Below are 17,118 nucleotides of genomic sequence, written 5' to 3'. Positions count from 1 at the left end.
GGTGGGCTCGGATCTGAGTTTAAAAGTGGGAAAACCCCCAAGGCGAGAGCTGGGGTTTAGGAGGGGAGGCTGTTTAGAGCACTTAGAAGCCACTGTGCCGGGGGCTTGCTAAGGCAAAATATAGATAGAAACTTCGGGGAACTTTGACCAACGCATATGGTTTATAGGAGCCATGACAGATGAAAGCCAATGGTCCATTAAAATGGACTCCCAGTGCACTTGTGAAGCAGGTCTAAGCTGTACTCAGAGGTCCCCAGAGGATCAAACGAGATAGAAATATGCTGGTGAGTAGAGTTGTAAGATAACAGAGATATCTAGTGGTAATAATTAGGGAATGTCAGTTTCTCAAACTATAGAAAAGAATGAACAACTTCTAAAAGTAAATCAATTGTGAGGTATGCAACTAGGTGAATGAATCTTAAGGAGAGTATATTGAATAAAATGTCAGAAACAAAGAGACTTATTATCATCCCTCACTCAGATGGAATAACTATGATATGCAAACTCAGAGAATTGAAGTAAAGAGCATGGATTATCAGGTTGGGGCCTATTGTCAAGGGTCTCAGATTGTAATCTCTTACAGTAGTTACATATATTTAGGAGTTGTAGCTGATATTTCTAAATTCTGAGATACTGAGCTATTTGTACGTGGTCATCCCCTGAAACTTCAGGTATTTATGTGACACCATAATTACGTGGAATCTTGAATAGGATGTGATATCTTGTTGGTTTGAACAGGTTAGTGTGATGCCCCAATGCATCCCAGAGTAATTTGGGCAGAGAATCAAAAAATATTTGCAAAGTCCCCTTGGGGACTGGGGAGAAAGGAGGAAATATTAAACTTCCCCATCTGGGGAAATCCTGATATTCTCGCAAGCAGTGGGACAACCAATGCAATAGGCTAAATCCTCAATCTTTGGATTGAGGGCGAGGCCTTTGCTTATTCCTACAAAGGAGAGGCTAAGCCTACTGATAATTATACCTAAGAGTCACCCCCAGAGAACTTCTTTTGTTGCTCACTGCCCTCCCCCCTATGTGGGACATGACTCCCAGGGGTGTAAATCTCCTGAGCAACATGGGACCTAACTCCAGGGGATGAGCCAGGACCCAGCATCGTGGTAATGAGGAAGCCTTCTTGACCAAAAGGGGGAAGCAAGAAATGAGACAAAATAAATTTTCAGTGGCTGAGAGACTTCAAATGGAGTTGGGCGGTTATCTTGGAGATTATTCTTATGCATTATATAGATATCCCTTTTTAGTTTATGGCGTCTTGGAGCGGCTAGAGGGAAGTACCTGAAACTGTTGAACTGCTACTGTTCAACAGTTCTAGTAGCGTTGATTCTTGAAGATGACTGTAAACTATATAGCTTTTATAATAGTGATTGTTAAAATCTTGTGTCTGATGCTCCTTTTAACCTGGGAATGAACAGATGAATAAAAATATATATGGATAAAACATAAATAAATCATAGGGGGAAATAAAGGGTAAAATTTGAGTAGATTTAAATACTGTGGGTCAATGAGGGTAAGGGGTAAAGGTGTATGAGTTCTCTTTTTTCTTAATTCTTTTTCTGGAGTGATGCAAATCTCCTAAAAATGATCATGGTTAAGAATATACAAGTATGTAATGATATTGTGAGCACCTGACTGTATAATATGGTTGGACTGTGCATGTGTGAATATTTCTCAGTAAAAATAGTTTAAAAATAAAAAAAGAAAGTCAAGGAGGCCCCTCAAGTATCACCATTATTTTAATTATGACGTCCTAAAGTGTGTTCATATCCAAACCAGGTACTGAAGTTTATAAACTCCTGAAGTTTACAATTTCTCTAAACCAGTAAAACTAAAATACCAATATTATTTTAACTAGGTGAATACTTTTGTTTTTATGAAACTAAATCCTCACTTGTGAATTTGACTTTTACAATGCAGACACTTTGAGTTAACAAATCTCTTTACAGTGTTTAGTGGGTTGATTCATTTCTTTCCCTTTCCATATTCAAGTTTTAGAAAAGCTTTCTGAGGAGGTTCATTGGCCTCCCCTTGATTTAATAAATACATCATTTACATATTATGCCTACCCTTTTCCTTTTCTCATCATCTGAGATAATTGAATTTATTTCTACACAAATTTATATGCTGAAACCTCAAGAAAGGATTCTTTTTATTTTTATTTATACAACATACAAGCATGCACATTCTTAACATACAAAGATTCCATACATGGTGTACAATTAGTGGCTCACAATATCATCACAGAGTTGTATATTCATCACCATGATCATTTTTTGGAACATTAGCATCACTCCAGAAAAAAGACATAAAACAAAAAAGGAAAACAACTCATACATACCATACCCTTTGCCCTTCCCTCTCACTGACCACTAGTATTTCCGTCTATCCAATATATATATTTTTTCATTTTAACATTTGTTCCCCCATTATTTATTTTTAATTCATAAGTTTTACTCATATGTCCATACCATAGATAAAAGCATCACGTACAAGGTTTTCACAATCAACTGTCACATTTCAAAAGCTTTATCATTATACTATCATCTTCAAGAAACATGGCTACTGAAACACAGCTCTATAGTCTCAGGCACTTCCCTCTAGCCTAATATACCTTAATCTAACAAGGGGATATCTATATAATGCATAAGAATAACCTCCAGGATGACCTCTAGACTCTGTTTGAAATCTCTCAGCCACTAACACTTTATTTTGTCTCATTTCTCTCTTCCCCCTTTCAGTTGAGGAGATTTATTCAGTCCCTTGATGCTGAGTCCTAGCTTAATCTAGGATTTCTGTCCCATATGGCCAGGGAGATTTACACCCTTGGGAGTCTTGCCCCACATAGAGACGGGGAGGGCGGGTGAGTTTGTTTGCCATGTTGGCTGAGAGAGCAATAAGCCACATCTGAGGAACAAAAGAGGTTCTCTGGGGGTGACTCAGGCCTAATTTTAAGTAGGCTTAGCCTATCTTTTGCAGGGATAAGTTTTATATGAACCAACCCCAAGATTAAGGACTCGGCCTATTGATTTGGTTGTCCCCACTGCTGACAAGAATATCAGGAGTTCTCCAAATGGGGAAGTTGAATTTTCCCCCTTTCTCACCATTCTCCCGAGGGGACTTTGCAAATACTTTTTTATTCACTGTTCAAATCACTCTGGGATTTATCGGGGCATCACTCTGGACAAACCTACAAAATCTCATGCCCTATTCAAGGTTCCATGTACTTATGGTGTTCAGTTAAATGTCCATATAAGTTATATAAGGAAATGCACTAGTCAGAATATAAATTTTGTATATAAATTTTTGCTTTAGTCTCACACATATGTTAAAGTTTTAAAACATGAATTACCATCTATTTTCAACACCCTACAATAATGACATTCATTTATTCTTCCTCATGCAAAAACATTTTTTAATTTGTTCATTTAGTCACTATCCTTGTATACGCTAGGCATTTCTAGATTATACCATCTCTGTCTTTATTGTCTATCTTTCCTTCTGGCTTCATTTGTGCCTCCAGCCTTCCTCCCTCTATTACTCTCACATTCAGCTTCATTCAGTGTACTAACATTATTGTGCTACAATTAGGTGGTATTCTGCTATCCATTTCTGAATTTTTACAATCAGTTTTCAGTTTTTCCCCATTGAGGATGATGTTAGCTGTGGGTTTTTCATATATTCCCTTTATCATGTTGAGGAAGTTCCCTTCTATTCCTGTTCTTGGAAGTGTTTTCAACAAGAAAGGATATTGAATTTTGTCAAGTGCCTTTTCTGCATCAATCGAGATGATTGTGTGGTTTTTCTGCTTTGATTTGTTGATATGGTGTATTTCATTAATTGATTTTCTTATGTTGAACTATCCTTGCATACCTGGGATGAATCTTACTTGGTCATGGTGTATAATTCTTTTAATGTGCTGCTGGATTTGATTTGCAAGAATTTTGTTGAGGATTTTTGCATCTATATTCATTAGAGAGATTGGTCTGTAATATTCTTTTCTTGTAGTGTCTTTGTCTGGCTTTAGTATGAGGGTGATGTTGGCTTCATAGAATGAGTTAGGTAGCCTTCCCTTCTCTTCAGTTTTTTTGAAGAGTTTGAGCAGTATTGATAGTAATTCTTTCTTGAATGTTTGGTAGAATTCACATGTGAAGCCATCTGGTCCTGAACTTTTCTTTTTGGGGAGCTTCTTAATGACTAATTCAGTTTATTTACTTGTGATTGGTTTGTTGAGGTCATCTATTTTTCTTGAGTAAATGTTGTTTGTTCATGCCTTTCTAGAAACTTGTCCATTTCGTCTACATTGTCTTGTTTATTAGCATAAAGTTATTGATAGTATCCTCTCATTACCTCCTTTATTTCTACAGAGTCAGTGGTTATGTCTCCTCTTCCATTTCTGATTTGATTTATTTGCATCCTCTCTCTTCTTTTTGTCAACCTTGTTAAGGGTCCATCAATCTTATTGATTTTCTCAAAGAACCAACTTCTGCTTTTATTGATTTTGATTGTTTTCATGTTCTCTATTTCATTTATTTCTGCTCTAATCTTCATTATTTTTTTCCTTTTGCTTGCTTTGGGGTTGGTTTGCTGCTCTTTCTCTAGTTCTTCCAAGTGAACAGTTAATTCCTGCGAAAGGATTCATTTATAGCTTGGTCACTTGTGAACACTTAGATGATCCAAAATTTCTGTTTTAGCTCAGATTAGAAAACAGCACTAAAGAAACCAAAACAGTGGTTGAACATTTATCCTCCCAAACTGCTTTACCCTGAAAAAAGAAAACACCGCGACCAAATTGTTTTACAGAACAGTTCAAGGAAGAAAAAGTATAACTATTCCCCAGCTGATTTCATGAGGTTAGTGTACCTTGATACCAAAACCAAGAAAGAAAAGTACTAGCCAATCTCCCTCCTAAGCATACATGCAAAAATTCTAAATAAAATATTAGCAAGCAGTTCATTTGTAAATGCTATCCTAAGTTCAAATTATCCTTTGAATATAAAAATTTTAGCCTTAGAAAATCTATTAATGTAGTTCTAATACATATAAAAGCATTTTATAACAGTAAACACCCATTCATTAAAAGTCATAAAAACAATCTTTTACAAACTAGGAATAGAAAATAACTTTCTTAACCTAAAAATGGCTATCTATAAAGAAAAAATCACAGCAAACATCATACTTAAGAAGTAAAATGTTAGAAAGATTTCCTTTTAGATCAGGAATATGATCACATCACTCCTATTCAACAGTGTACTAGAATTTTAGCCTGTGCATTAAAACAATTAAAAGAAAAGAAAAAAGATATAAGGATCAGAAAGTAATAAAATGTCATTGACTTACCATCTGATTGTCTGATTTTCTACAGGGAAAACTCAATAGACTTTACAAAGTCCTAGAATTAATAACAGTCATTAGCAATGTTACTAAAAATAAAAAATTTAAGTACGAAATTTCTATGCAGTAGCTACAAACAGAAAAATATAGTTCCTTAAAAATGCCTTTAACAATATCAAAAATATATGGTTCCCAAGAGTCATATATGTATGCATGGGCTTAATAAAGGAAATTGTAAAATTATTGTAAGTCATTAAAGAAACACTCCCAGAATGGAGAGACATACCATGTTCATAGAAGAGAAGACTCAATTTAGAGAGCTATCAGTGCAATTCCTAACAAAATTACAACAGGATTTTTCAAGTAAAATGACTGGATCATCTTTAAATTTATATGAAAGAATTAAGGACAAGGGCAACCAAGGTAGGGAGGCATTATTAAGCTGTAGTCATTAAGATAGTGTTGACCTGGGGATGAATATGTTAAATGAATGGAAGAGAAATATATATGGTGCTGATATAACTGATTCTCCATAAGGAGAAAAATAAAATTGAATCCCTTATTAATCAGTTCTAGCTAAAGATCAAAATGTACAAAGAAAATTTTAGTACATTTAGAAGAAAATATAGACCTTTCTCTTGAAATTAGGGTAAGGGAGGAGCTATTAAAAATCCACAAAAAGCATAAAATATGAACATAAAATTTGACATATTTGACTACATTAAAAAATTATGAGCAAAAAATGTTTGACTATATTAAAAAATTAAAATTTCTGTTCTTTTGAAGACACCAATAAAAGAAACAACTGTTCTAGTAACTTTTTTTAACAAGCAAAAAAAAAAAAAGAGAAAAGACAAGCCACAGTTGGGAAAAGATGTCAGCATCACATATACTCAATGAAATATTTTTATCTGATATAAATGTGTGTATACTAAAAAATAGTTATAAAAACACAAACAACCCAATAGGAAAGTTGGGCAAAATGAGAGAAATATCAATTATTAGAAGAGAAAATTCCCCTTGGCCAAAGAAAACATCCTTAATCTCTCTAGTAATCAGGGAATGGCAAATTAAAGCTCAATGAGATAACTTTTTAGCCATTAGATGGTCAAAAAGTTAAAGACTGGCAATATCAAGTGTTGGCATGGTGCAGTCTGGATTGTAGAGTGATGGGAACTATCTTCCTGCTAGCAGAAGTATACATTCATAAAATGTTTTTGGAGGACAATTGGGTGATATCTAGAAAAACTGAAGATATACAACCGAGAAGTGGTCATTCCTATAAACCTTAAAGGACTTGCACGTGTGCTAACTATAACATATACAAGAATCGTAGTAATACATGATTTACATTGTTTGTAAAGGCAAAAATAATGTAATCACCCAACTGTCTATCAGAAGAATGTATAAATAAATTTCTTATGATGGAATATTACACAGCAGTGCAAATATTCTAGAGCTACACAAATCAACCTGAATGACTCTCACATACAAAAAAAATCATTAAACAGAAAAATAAGTTGGAAACTGAATGATAAAATTTACAACATGTAAAAATGTGAGAAATAATGTTACATGTTGCTTAGATATGCATACATCTCTAGTAAAAGTATAAAGACATGAATAGGGATAAGAAACACTAAATGCAAAAAAGTGGAGAGAGAGAGAGAGAAGTAGTATAGGTTTTTTAAAAACTGTATTTTTAATGTTTTATGTTTTGAGCTGACCTCTGGACCCAAACGTATTATATTATTCTTTACACTGTTATTGTGAAATATTTTATGAACAATCTTTAACACAGAATTAAGAAAGGTTTTTATTTAATTAGAAACTTTGTTCAGAATACTGTTAAGATGTCATATTTGAAATGTGATCTGAAAAGTAAACAGTAAGCTTTCACAATTTGGTTATAAAAATAATCACGAATATATGTAAATTTCAAAAACTTGTATGACTACTTTATAATTTTAATCTGTAGATTATATTTAGGATTCTGAGGAGTCTAATGACACATTCCATATCTTCAAAGATTTTATTGTGGGAAACTTATATAACACAGCCGTTTAAGTATATGCCAACATGTGAGGACACCAATTTAATTTGTCTCCTCCTGAATTCAGTTGTTCCTCCTAAGCATTGATTTTCATGTCCAGAATACTGCACAGATTGAGGTGTTTGGTTGGTGAAATTCCAGATACATTGAAATAATACTTGATTTTAAAACTGTAATTTTGGTGGCATTTTAAATGAAGTAAAATACAATTGGGAAAATCTGGGATATTTATCAATTAAATAGCTAGATTTTCTAGGTTATTAAAAACTTTGGTTATCTCAAACTTATAACAGCAAACAGATGTCTTACATAAAGCCACATTTTATTGATAGCATGCTTTCACTATTTAACAGCCCTGATATGTTCAGATGAAATAGTGACAATAACTTTATCTGTGAGCATAGCAGCAGGAGAATAACAATGACAACAGGAAACATTTATTAACCTATTTACCACCTGACAGGAAACATTTATTAACCTATTTACCACCCAAAGCACTATGTGGAACACTCTATGCATGGTTATCTAACATAATCCTCACAATATCCCTTGGAAGTAGGTACCATGATTATCTTTATTTTATAGTTAAAAAAACTAGGGCATCATGCCCCAGATTGTCTAAAGGTGAGCAGTAAAACCAGAATTTGAACCCAGACAGTCTAGATTGAGAAACACTGCATTATGTTGCCTCTCTGAGGATTGTAGTTGTGGTAAGTATACATAATAAAATTCCTAGGCACCTCCATTTTCCAGTACTTTGCCCCATTGCCCTATATACGCACTCAAGGTTTTTAGAGCATAGGTTAATCATGGGTATTAAGGAAAGAGGAGCTAAAAGACCCAATCCCATTCTCTGCTACATGGTTTGAGACAAATCTCTGGGCCTTATTTTATTTACCTATGAATGAGAGCATTAGATGATATTCTTGGAGATACTTTTTGACTCTAAGATTAGAGAACATTACTTTAAAACATCCCCACAATAACAGCTCATTATTACTCAAGGGCAGGAAAAGATTTCAAAATAAAAGTGAATGAAAGGGCGGGCCACAGTGGCTCAGTGGCAGAGTTCTCGCCTGCCATGCTGGAGGCCCGGGTTCAGAATCCTGGTGCCTGCTCATGCAAAAAAAAAAAAAAAGGTGAATGAGTATTGTGAGTTTAATTAATTTTGGTGTTTAAACCTTTTTATAAAGACTTAAGTCAATGAACTTAGAAATTACTTAAGTACCCATAAAAATATCTATAAATTATTGTGCAAAACAGTTCATTAAATAGTTTTATATAAGAAAATTAAAGAGTAAGCCAAAATAATTTTCCTAAATTGCTATGAGATATCATAATATACTTTTTTCTTTGCTTTTTAGAGAGTTGGGCATAAACAATACCTAAACCTACTTCTTGACGTGGTATCAGAACAGAGCTATTGCTGAGAGTTTGAATAGAGGAATTATGGTTCGTCTGACCGTGGATCTAATTGCCAAAAACAGCAGTTTTAAAGCCCGAAAAAAAGAAACTATTTCACAGTACCTAAAGAAAATAACTCATATAAATTTTTCAGATAAAAATATAGACGGAATTGTAAGCACTCGGAATTTATTTCCCTTCTTTTTTTTTTTTTTTATCATGGGCAGGCACCAGGAATCAAACCTGGGTCTTTGGCATGGCAGGCAAGAACTCTGCCAGTGAGCCACCGTGGCCTGCCCTTCCCTTTTTTATATAATTAACAATGTAAAGTTTAGAAATTGGTGTGAGGGCATTACCTTTTTATTAACTATTTGACTATGCTTACTAAATTTATATATCTGTATATTTTTAAAACTGATTAATAAGCTTTGAATTGTATTTTCATTTAAGCTTCCTTTTTGTGATATTAAACTATTATTAAAATTAAGTATATAAAATATGCTATTGTGACTTTTAAATATGTTTATGCAAAATATATGTTATTATTCTTCAAAAATATTCTATAGTGTAGCACACAGATTTGAAAGTGTACTTTGGAAAATAATTTCAAAGATAATTATTTTGGTAAATTATTCCAGATTCTTGGAATATAAATAGAGTATATTTTTTACATATCAAAATGGTAAGAATTAACCTATATGAGCCATATTTCAAAAGTTTAAAAAATCTTTACTTGCACATAATTAAACATTACGTAAATGTATGTTATACTGCAACAATTTTATTAGATAAGATTATGTTTACTTGGGTATACTCTGAAACTACATTTTCTCAGTGCTAAACTAATTCTTGGCTTTAATATGGGAACATTTAAAGGATTACAATAACCCTTTTAGGCCACTTATATTGGTATCCATTGTCTACAACAAAATGCTTAAGACTGTAAATGATATAAATTTTCTCTGAAATGGGGTTAACTAAATGCCTCATGAGGGCAGAGATCATGTCAATTTTGTTCACATTACTGTAAATCACCCATTCAATACAGTGCCTGACATATTAAATGCTTAAAACACCATCACTTGTTTTGTTTTTTTTTTCTTTTTGCAGAGATCCAACCCAGCTCTCACTCTGTGTCCCTTTCCAGTTTCTTGCAATTCTTCCTTTCATGAATCCAACTGCCCAAGCTCTCATGTTCATCTTTCTGTCCAGAACTCTCCACCTCATTATACCCTATAGGGATTGCCTTTCTCCTAAAAGCCCCCATTTAAGCACTGTTTTGTCCTCACATCCATCAATACACCTTCAGTATGGATGACTCCAGCTAGCTAGAAAGCAAACTGGTTAAAGTAATTCACACTAAGGTATGAATAACTTGTAAAGTTAAATCCCAAGATGTGGTTGTATTTTGAAAGATCTTATTAACTTAATGAAGGTTCAGGTATTCTTGAGCTGTATTCTACTACTTCTTCTTTTACTCTAGACTGACTCACCACAGGCTGATAGCCTTTTTTTTTTATTTTAATGCAATTTTATTGATATATATTCACATGCCACATAATCAACAAAGTGTACAGTCAGTGGTTCACAGTATCATCATATAGATGTGCATTCATTACAGTTTTTTTCTACTTTGTGAAAAATAACATATACATAAAAAAGCAACAATTGTAGAACAGATTTCAGAGTTGTTCTATGAACAATTCCATAATTTTAGTTTTTTACTTCTAGGTGTTCCAAGACATTGGAGACTAAAATGTCAATATAATGATTCAGCAATCATACTCATTTGTTTAACCCTACCTTCTCTGTATAACTCCATCATCTCCTTTGATCTTTCTCCCACTCTTTAGGGGTATTTGGGCTATGTCCATTCAGATTTTTCATGTTGAAAGGGGCTGTTGATAATACAGGATAGGGGGATGGAACTAGTGGATGTTCTGGAGAGTCTGGCCCCTCTGCGTTTCAGAATTTATCTGGTCTAGGAACCCTTCTGGAGGTTTTAGGTTTCTGGAAAGTAATCCTAGTGTGTGAAGCCTCTGTAGAATCTCATATAAAGTCCTAGGTGTTTTATAGGGTTGGCAGGAGTGGTTTTGGTTGGGATTTGGCAAACTATGATAGGTAGCAATGTCTTGCTAAAGCTTGCATAAGAGTAGTCTCTCAACCCTTTTTGAACTCTCTCAGCCACTGTTTTTTTTATTTTGTTACATTTCTTTTCCCCCTTTTAGTCAGGATGGCATTGTCCATCCTAGGGTTCAGGGCCAGACTCATCCTAAGAGTCATATCTCACGTTGCCAGGGAGACTTTTGCCCCTGGATGTGAATGACAGCCTTTTAAAAACACCTTTAATTTTCTTACCTCAAAAGTAATTGGTGTTCATTTCTATAAAATAAAAATTAAAAATTCTAATCCTAACCTACAGATGTAACCACTATTAACATTTAGGTGATGTTCTTCCAGGTATTTTTCTAGGCATGTTATATATACAGAATTTTACCATGGTGGTCATACTGTATAACTATTTTTACTTAATTATTCTGTAAGATATTACTAAAGAAATTAAAGAATATCTAATGGGTATATGGTATTCCCTTCTCAAACAACATCATAATTTCTTTATTAACCCAATATTCTTGAACATCAAGATGATTTCCAGTTTTTCAGCATTATAAAAGTTTACTTCCAGTCCTACAGAATGATTAAGCCCTGATTTATAAAATTGGAGCAATAATTTATTACATGGTACAACTTCCAAAGGAACCTAATTGCTTCCAAGGAGAATAGTTTGCACTGGGAAAATAATTGCAGAATATTAAAGCCTAGAAGTAACTTGTAATCATTCAAGCCTTCTTTTTAACTATGCTAAGAACAGCAAATACTGTTCTTTTTATACTAACTAACCTTAAGAAAATTTGCAGAATGATCAAATGAAAAATTTTCTTTAAAGCAAACCTCTAAGTTTTGAGGAGAAATCAAATATGATCTTCTTGTTTGTTTTTTTTTAGGAAGACCTCTCTCTTTGTAAAAATCTCAGGGTTTTATATTTGTATGATAACCGTATTAGTCAAATTACTAACTTGAATTTTGCCACAAATCTGACCCACCTGTACCTACAAAACAATTGCATTTCATGTATAGAGAACCTCAGATCGTTAAAGAAACTGGAAAAATTGTAAGTGATTTTATTTTTAAAGTATTGTAAACATTCATCATCATTACAGTATTCTCAGGTCATGCATAGAGGTAATTCCCTTATCTGCATTATGTTCCAAAAGTAAATTGAATATGAAATCCAGTCTGATTCTCACATAGGTTTTATGAGACAGACCTCAGCTTTTATTCCCTTGTACTATTATTGGTAATAGTACTATTATTTGTACTAGTACAAGAGAGTGTGTAGTACTTAATAATTTGTATTTTATTATACCTGATGAACTTTCCTTTTGCAAGGGGGTGGGTTGTTTTAACGGCTAATAGGGACACCTAAAATATCCTCACATAGGCTCAACTGGGGGAAGCAGTGTCCCAGGGAACCCAGCTGAGTTCTTTGCCTTTCAGGATCACATGTCTCAAAAGGGCAGGGTCATCGAGTTGAAAATGTTCATGCAGATTTGATTTTTAAAAAGTCATTTACTGCCTGTAACAACTGTTATTAGACAATGAAGACTGTTGGGTCCAGAATATGGGTAAAGTTTAGCTCTTTCTCAAAACTGGAAGAACTATCAGTACTTCTCAAAATATAGGCTAAAAACCTCAGATTAAGGGTGTGAGAGTGGGGTGGAAGAGCTTATTAAAAATGCAGATTTCTGGGTTCCACCTAGCCCTCCAAATCAGGGCCTCTAAGGATTAGGCCTAGAAATCTGCATTTTTAAATTTATAGCTCAGGTGGTTCTTATGCTAACATTTGAAGTACACTAGGCAGATAGTTTTATAAGGACTATTTCAATTCTCTCACTGAAAAAAATTTTACAGCCTTATTTCTTAGACTCAATTAAGTGTAAGAATATAATTTAACATCATTTAGAAGAACCTTTCATAGATTCAGTTATCAGAACATTCTGCACATATAATTTAACACAACTCAATCATTTTGTTAGGTTTTTATCATGTTTAGAGGCCATGGTATTTTAAAATTTCTATTAGATTTATGTCTGTGTTTTTCAGGTATCTGGGTGGCAATTACATTGCTGTCATAGAAGGTTTAGAAGGATTAGAAGAACTAAGAGAGCTTCATGTTGAGAGTCAGAGGCTTCCCCTTGGAGAAAAGCTTCTGTTTGATCCCAGAACTCTTCGTTCTCTGGCAGTAAGGCCCCATTTTAGTCTTTTGACAAGCAATATAGTGATTAACACGTTAACAGGAAGATGGGGATAGTATATTTGGACATATTCTGCATGTATATATATGGCTCCTTAAGAGCTTATTTGAGGGATAAAGTTAATTTTTTCCACAATTTCTCAGAGACTCAGCATTTATGAAGGGGTCTTAATAATGCCTGCCTCTTAGGGTAACTGGAAGGATCAAATGAAGGATGTGAAAAGGTTATGTGAACTATGAAGTTCTAATACAGATGTTAATTCATTCATAATTTGGGCTTTGGTGATTATCATGATTGACAATTGAAAATTTTAGGAAAAATCCTATTGAAAGAGGAGTGCACAATTATTTGTTGAACTTCAAACATCCTAGGCTGCCATTACAGTAATAAGACGTTTTTGCCCTAGAGTCTAATTTGAGTATGGGTTGCATGATCTAAGGCTCTGCCTCATCAAAACCAGGTAGGTCTGGGAGCTCCAGTTCCGTCACCTGGCACCAGTCACCTCACAGGGAGGTACCACCATGAGTTGAGAAGTAAGAGGCCAGCACTGAGGCACTTGTGACTCCTTAGCATGGAATTGTTTGGGATAGGCTAGCCTTAATCTGGGCCTGGAGACCCAAGTGGGACATCATTGTTTTCAAAGATTTTATCTCTTTTATTTTAGAGGGCAAAGAAATGGAAGAGGAAGAGAAAAGTAGGAGTTATGGAGGCAAAAATAACAAGTTCTGTCACAATTACTCATGGTTCTAAAAGGTCCATCCGAAAAAACAGCATGACATTAAAAACAAAATTTCCAAGCCTTTTTATTTTCTTACCTAGCAAAACAGCCTGAGCTGATGAATTTAAATTTGTCAAGAAAGCCTAGGATTTCCAGTTCCTATACATATTATTTAAGTAGACTATACACTAATGCTAACTGATTTTTTTCTCCCACAGAAATCTCTCTCTATACTGAATATCAGCAATAATAATATTGATGACATAAGAGACCTAGAAATATTGGATAATCTTAATCAGCTCATAGCAGTTGACAACCAACTTCTACATGTGAAGGTACTGGAAAGAAAATTTAATTAAAAAATATTTGCATGAAATTGTGATTTGAAAATAATTATGTTTTGAATTAGCTATAAAATGTATCAGTTTAAAAACTATTCCAAGTTTTCTCTAAAACTAGCTTATGAATCTCTACTGCTTAATATATTTATTTGCATGTTTTTGCCCTCTTACCTGGTTTTCTTCTCCTTACTCCAATCCCTTGCCAACAAAAAAAAGTTTCTTTAAGAGGAAGTATATGCTTTTTCTTCTCTATATTATTTTTCCATCAGAGTTTCCCCCTAGACACTGGATAACTTGACCCTTTACTCTGATTTCCCAATGAATGAGTTTTTATGAACTATGATTAAAACTGAACTCTCTCTTGTCCTACTTGGATCTTGAGCTTGTTATCAATTTTATTCGTACCATGTTATAGTCATTCAATCATTCATTCATCCAAATATGTATTGAGTACCTACATATTTGGCAGATACTGTACTAAGCTGTGAGGCCTTAACTCAGCCTGGAGCTAGGAAAGACTTCCTGGACACGGTCATTCTTGAGCTGAGCCACTGTCATGAACTTTCAATTTCTGGTTTGCCATTCGAATTGACTGTGGTATAATTTCTGGAGATGGGGATCACAGGAAGAAGAATGGGCTCCTTTCTCCCATAAACAGAGCCTTTGTTTTCAGAACTATTACCAGACAACCATCTACCAACCCTAAAAAAGCTACTCCTGGCCTTGTTTCCAAATTCAGACATATTACCTGGCTCATCCCATGATGGCTAGAAGCTGTAGATAATTATGCAAATAAACATTATATATATATATATATATATATATATATATATCTCCTAATACATATGAATTCCTCAAAATATCCAACATGCCATTAAACATTCCAGATGGATGTTAAAAATTTAAAAACCATAATAATAATAGTTGGAAACTTCAATAAATCTCTTTCAATAATTGGCAGAGTATATAAAAAGAAGATCAATAAGGAAATAGAGGACTTGAACATTGTTAACCAATTAGACCTAACTGACATATAAGAACACTTCACTCAACAACAGCAGAATATACATTCTTCTCAAGTGTACATGGAACGTTTTCTAGGATAGATCATATGTTAAGCCACAAATCTAATCTTAATAAATTTCAAAATCTTTAAATCATACAAAGTATTTTCTCAGACATAATGGAATAAAGCTAGGAATCAAAATAGAAGGATAACAGGAAAACTTACAAATTTGTGGAAATTAAACAACACACTCTTAACTAGTAGGTCAAAAAAGAAATCATAAGGGAAAATGGGAAGTCTTTTGGGACAAATGAAAATGGAAACACAATATGTAAAAATTTATGGCTGCAGCAAAGACACTGCTTAGAGGGAATGTCTAAATGCCTACATAAAAAAAAAAAGATCACAAATCAATATCCTGACTTCACACCTATAGAAACTAGAAGAAGAGCAAACTAAACCCAAAGTTAGTAGAGGAAGTAAATAGTAAAGACTAGCACAGAGATAAATGACATAGAGAATAGAAAAACAATAGAAAGAATAAACAAAAACTTGTTTTTGAGAAGGTCAATAAAATCAATAAGCCTTTAGCCAGATTGACAAAGAAAACAAGAGAACCCAAATAATTAAAATCAAGAATGAAAGTGGGAACATTATTATTAACTTCACAGAAACAAAAAGGATTATAAGAGGATACTGTGAACAATTATATGCTAACAAATTAGAAAACAGATGAAATGGACAAATCTCTAGAAACATTTAAACTACCTAGTCTGACACAAAAAGAAATGGAAAATCTAAACCAACATATAACATTGGGATTGAATCAGTAATTAAAAACTTCCCAACAAAGAAAAGTCCAGGACTGGGTGGCTTCACTGTTGAATTCTACTGAATATTTAAAACAGATTTAACACCAATCCTTCTCAAACCATTCTAAACTAACTCATTTTATGAGGCTAGCATTATACTTATACTAAAGCCAGATAAAGTCAGCACAAGAAAAGAAAATTAGAGAACAATATCCTTTATGAATATAGATGCAGAAATCCTCAACAAAATACAGGCAAACCAAATCCAACAGTATGGATTATATACCATGACCAACTGGTATTGATTCTAGGAATACAAAGAAAGGATAGTTCAACATAAAAATGTCAATGTAATACACTACATTATTAGAATGAAGAAAAAAACACATAATCATCTCAACTATTGTAGAAAGAAATTTGACAAAATCCAACATCCTTTCATGATAAAAACACTCAGAAAACAAGGAATAAAAGGGAATTTTCTCAACACGATAAAAGACATTTATGAAAAATCCACAGCAAATATCATACTCAATGGTGAAAGACTAAAAGCTTTCCCTCTAAGATCAGGAACAAAGTAAGGATGTCCATTATCCTCACTGTTATTCAACATTACACTGGAAATTCTAGTCAGAGCAATCAGGCAAGAGAAAGAAATAAAAAGCATCCAAATTGGAAAGCAAGAAGTCAAATTATCCCTATTTGCAGATGACTTAATCCTATAAACCAAAAATCCCAAAGAATATATAAGAAAGCTACTAGACCTCAAATAATCAAAATAATCTTTTAAAAGACTAACAAAGTTGGAGGACTCATATTTCCTGATTTAAAAGCTTGCTTCAAAGCTACAGGAAGTAAAAGGGTGGTACTGGTATAGGGAGGGATAAACATATAGACCAATGGAACAGAACTGAGAGTTCGGAGATAAATCCAGTCATCCATGGCCAGTTGATTTCAACAAGGCTGCCAAGTCCATTCAATGGGGAAAGAACAGTCTCTTCAACAAATGGTACTGGGAACAACTGAAAATCCATACACAAAAGAATGTGGACCCCTACCTCTCACCATATACAAAAATTAATTCAAAATGGACCAACAACCTGAATATAAGAGCTAATATTA

General features: G+C 33.8%; 1 protein-coding gene across 2 annotated transcripts in view; it reads left to right on the top strand.

The window, feature by feature from the left end:
* Positions 1 to 17,118, top strand: part of PPP1R42 (protein phosphatase 1 regulatory subunit 42) — a 50,204-nt gene that overhangs the window by 433 nt on the left and 32,653 nt on the right. Inside the window, exons 2-6 of one of the 2 annotated variants that reach the window (XM_077166949.1) lie at positions 168 to 284; positions 8,764 to 8,977; positions 11,809 to 11,975; positions 12,968 to 13,106; positions 14,056 to 14,172. In XM_077166949.1, coding sequence (XP_077023064.1) covers positions 8,849 to 8,977; positions 11,809 to 11,975; positions 12,968 to 13,106; positions 14,056 to 14,172 — 552 coding nt within the window. In that variant the 5' untranslated portion in view covers positions 168 to 284; positions 8,764 to 8,848. The remainder of the gene's footprint in view (positions 1 to 167; positions 285 to 8,763; positions 8,978 to 11,808; positions 11,976 to 12,967; positions 13,107 to 14,055; positions 14,173 to 17,118) is intronic. The other variant, XM_077166948.1, reaches the window with a different exon arrangement.

The sequence above is a fragment of the Tamandua tetradactyla genome, chromosome 6, assembly GCF_023851605.1.
Source record: "Tamandua tetradactyla isolate mTamTet1 chromosome 6, mTamTet1.pri, whole genome shotgun sequence".
Lineage (NCBI taxonomy): Eukaryota > Metazoa > Chordata > Mammalia > Pilosa > Myrmecophagidae > Tamandua > Tamandua tetradactyla.
Note: the sequence above shows the minus strand (reverse complement) of the source record. Positions and strands in the feature narration are given on the sequence as shown.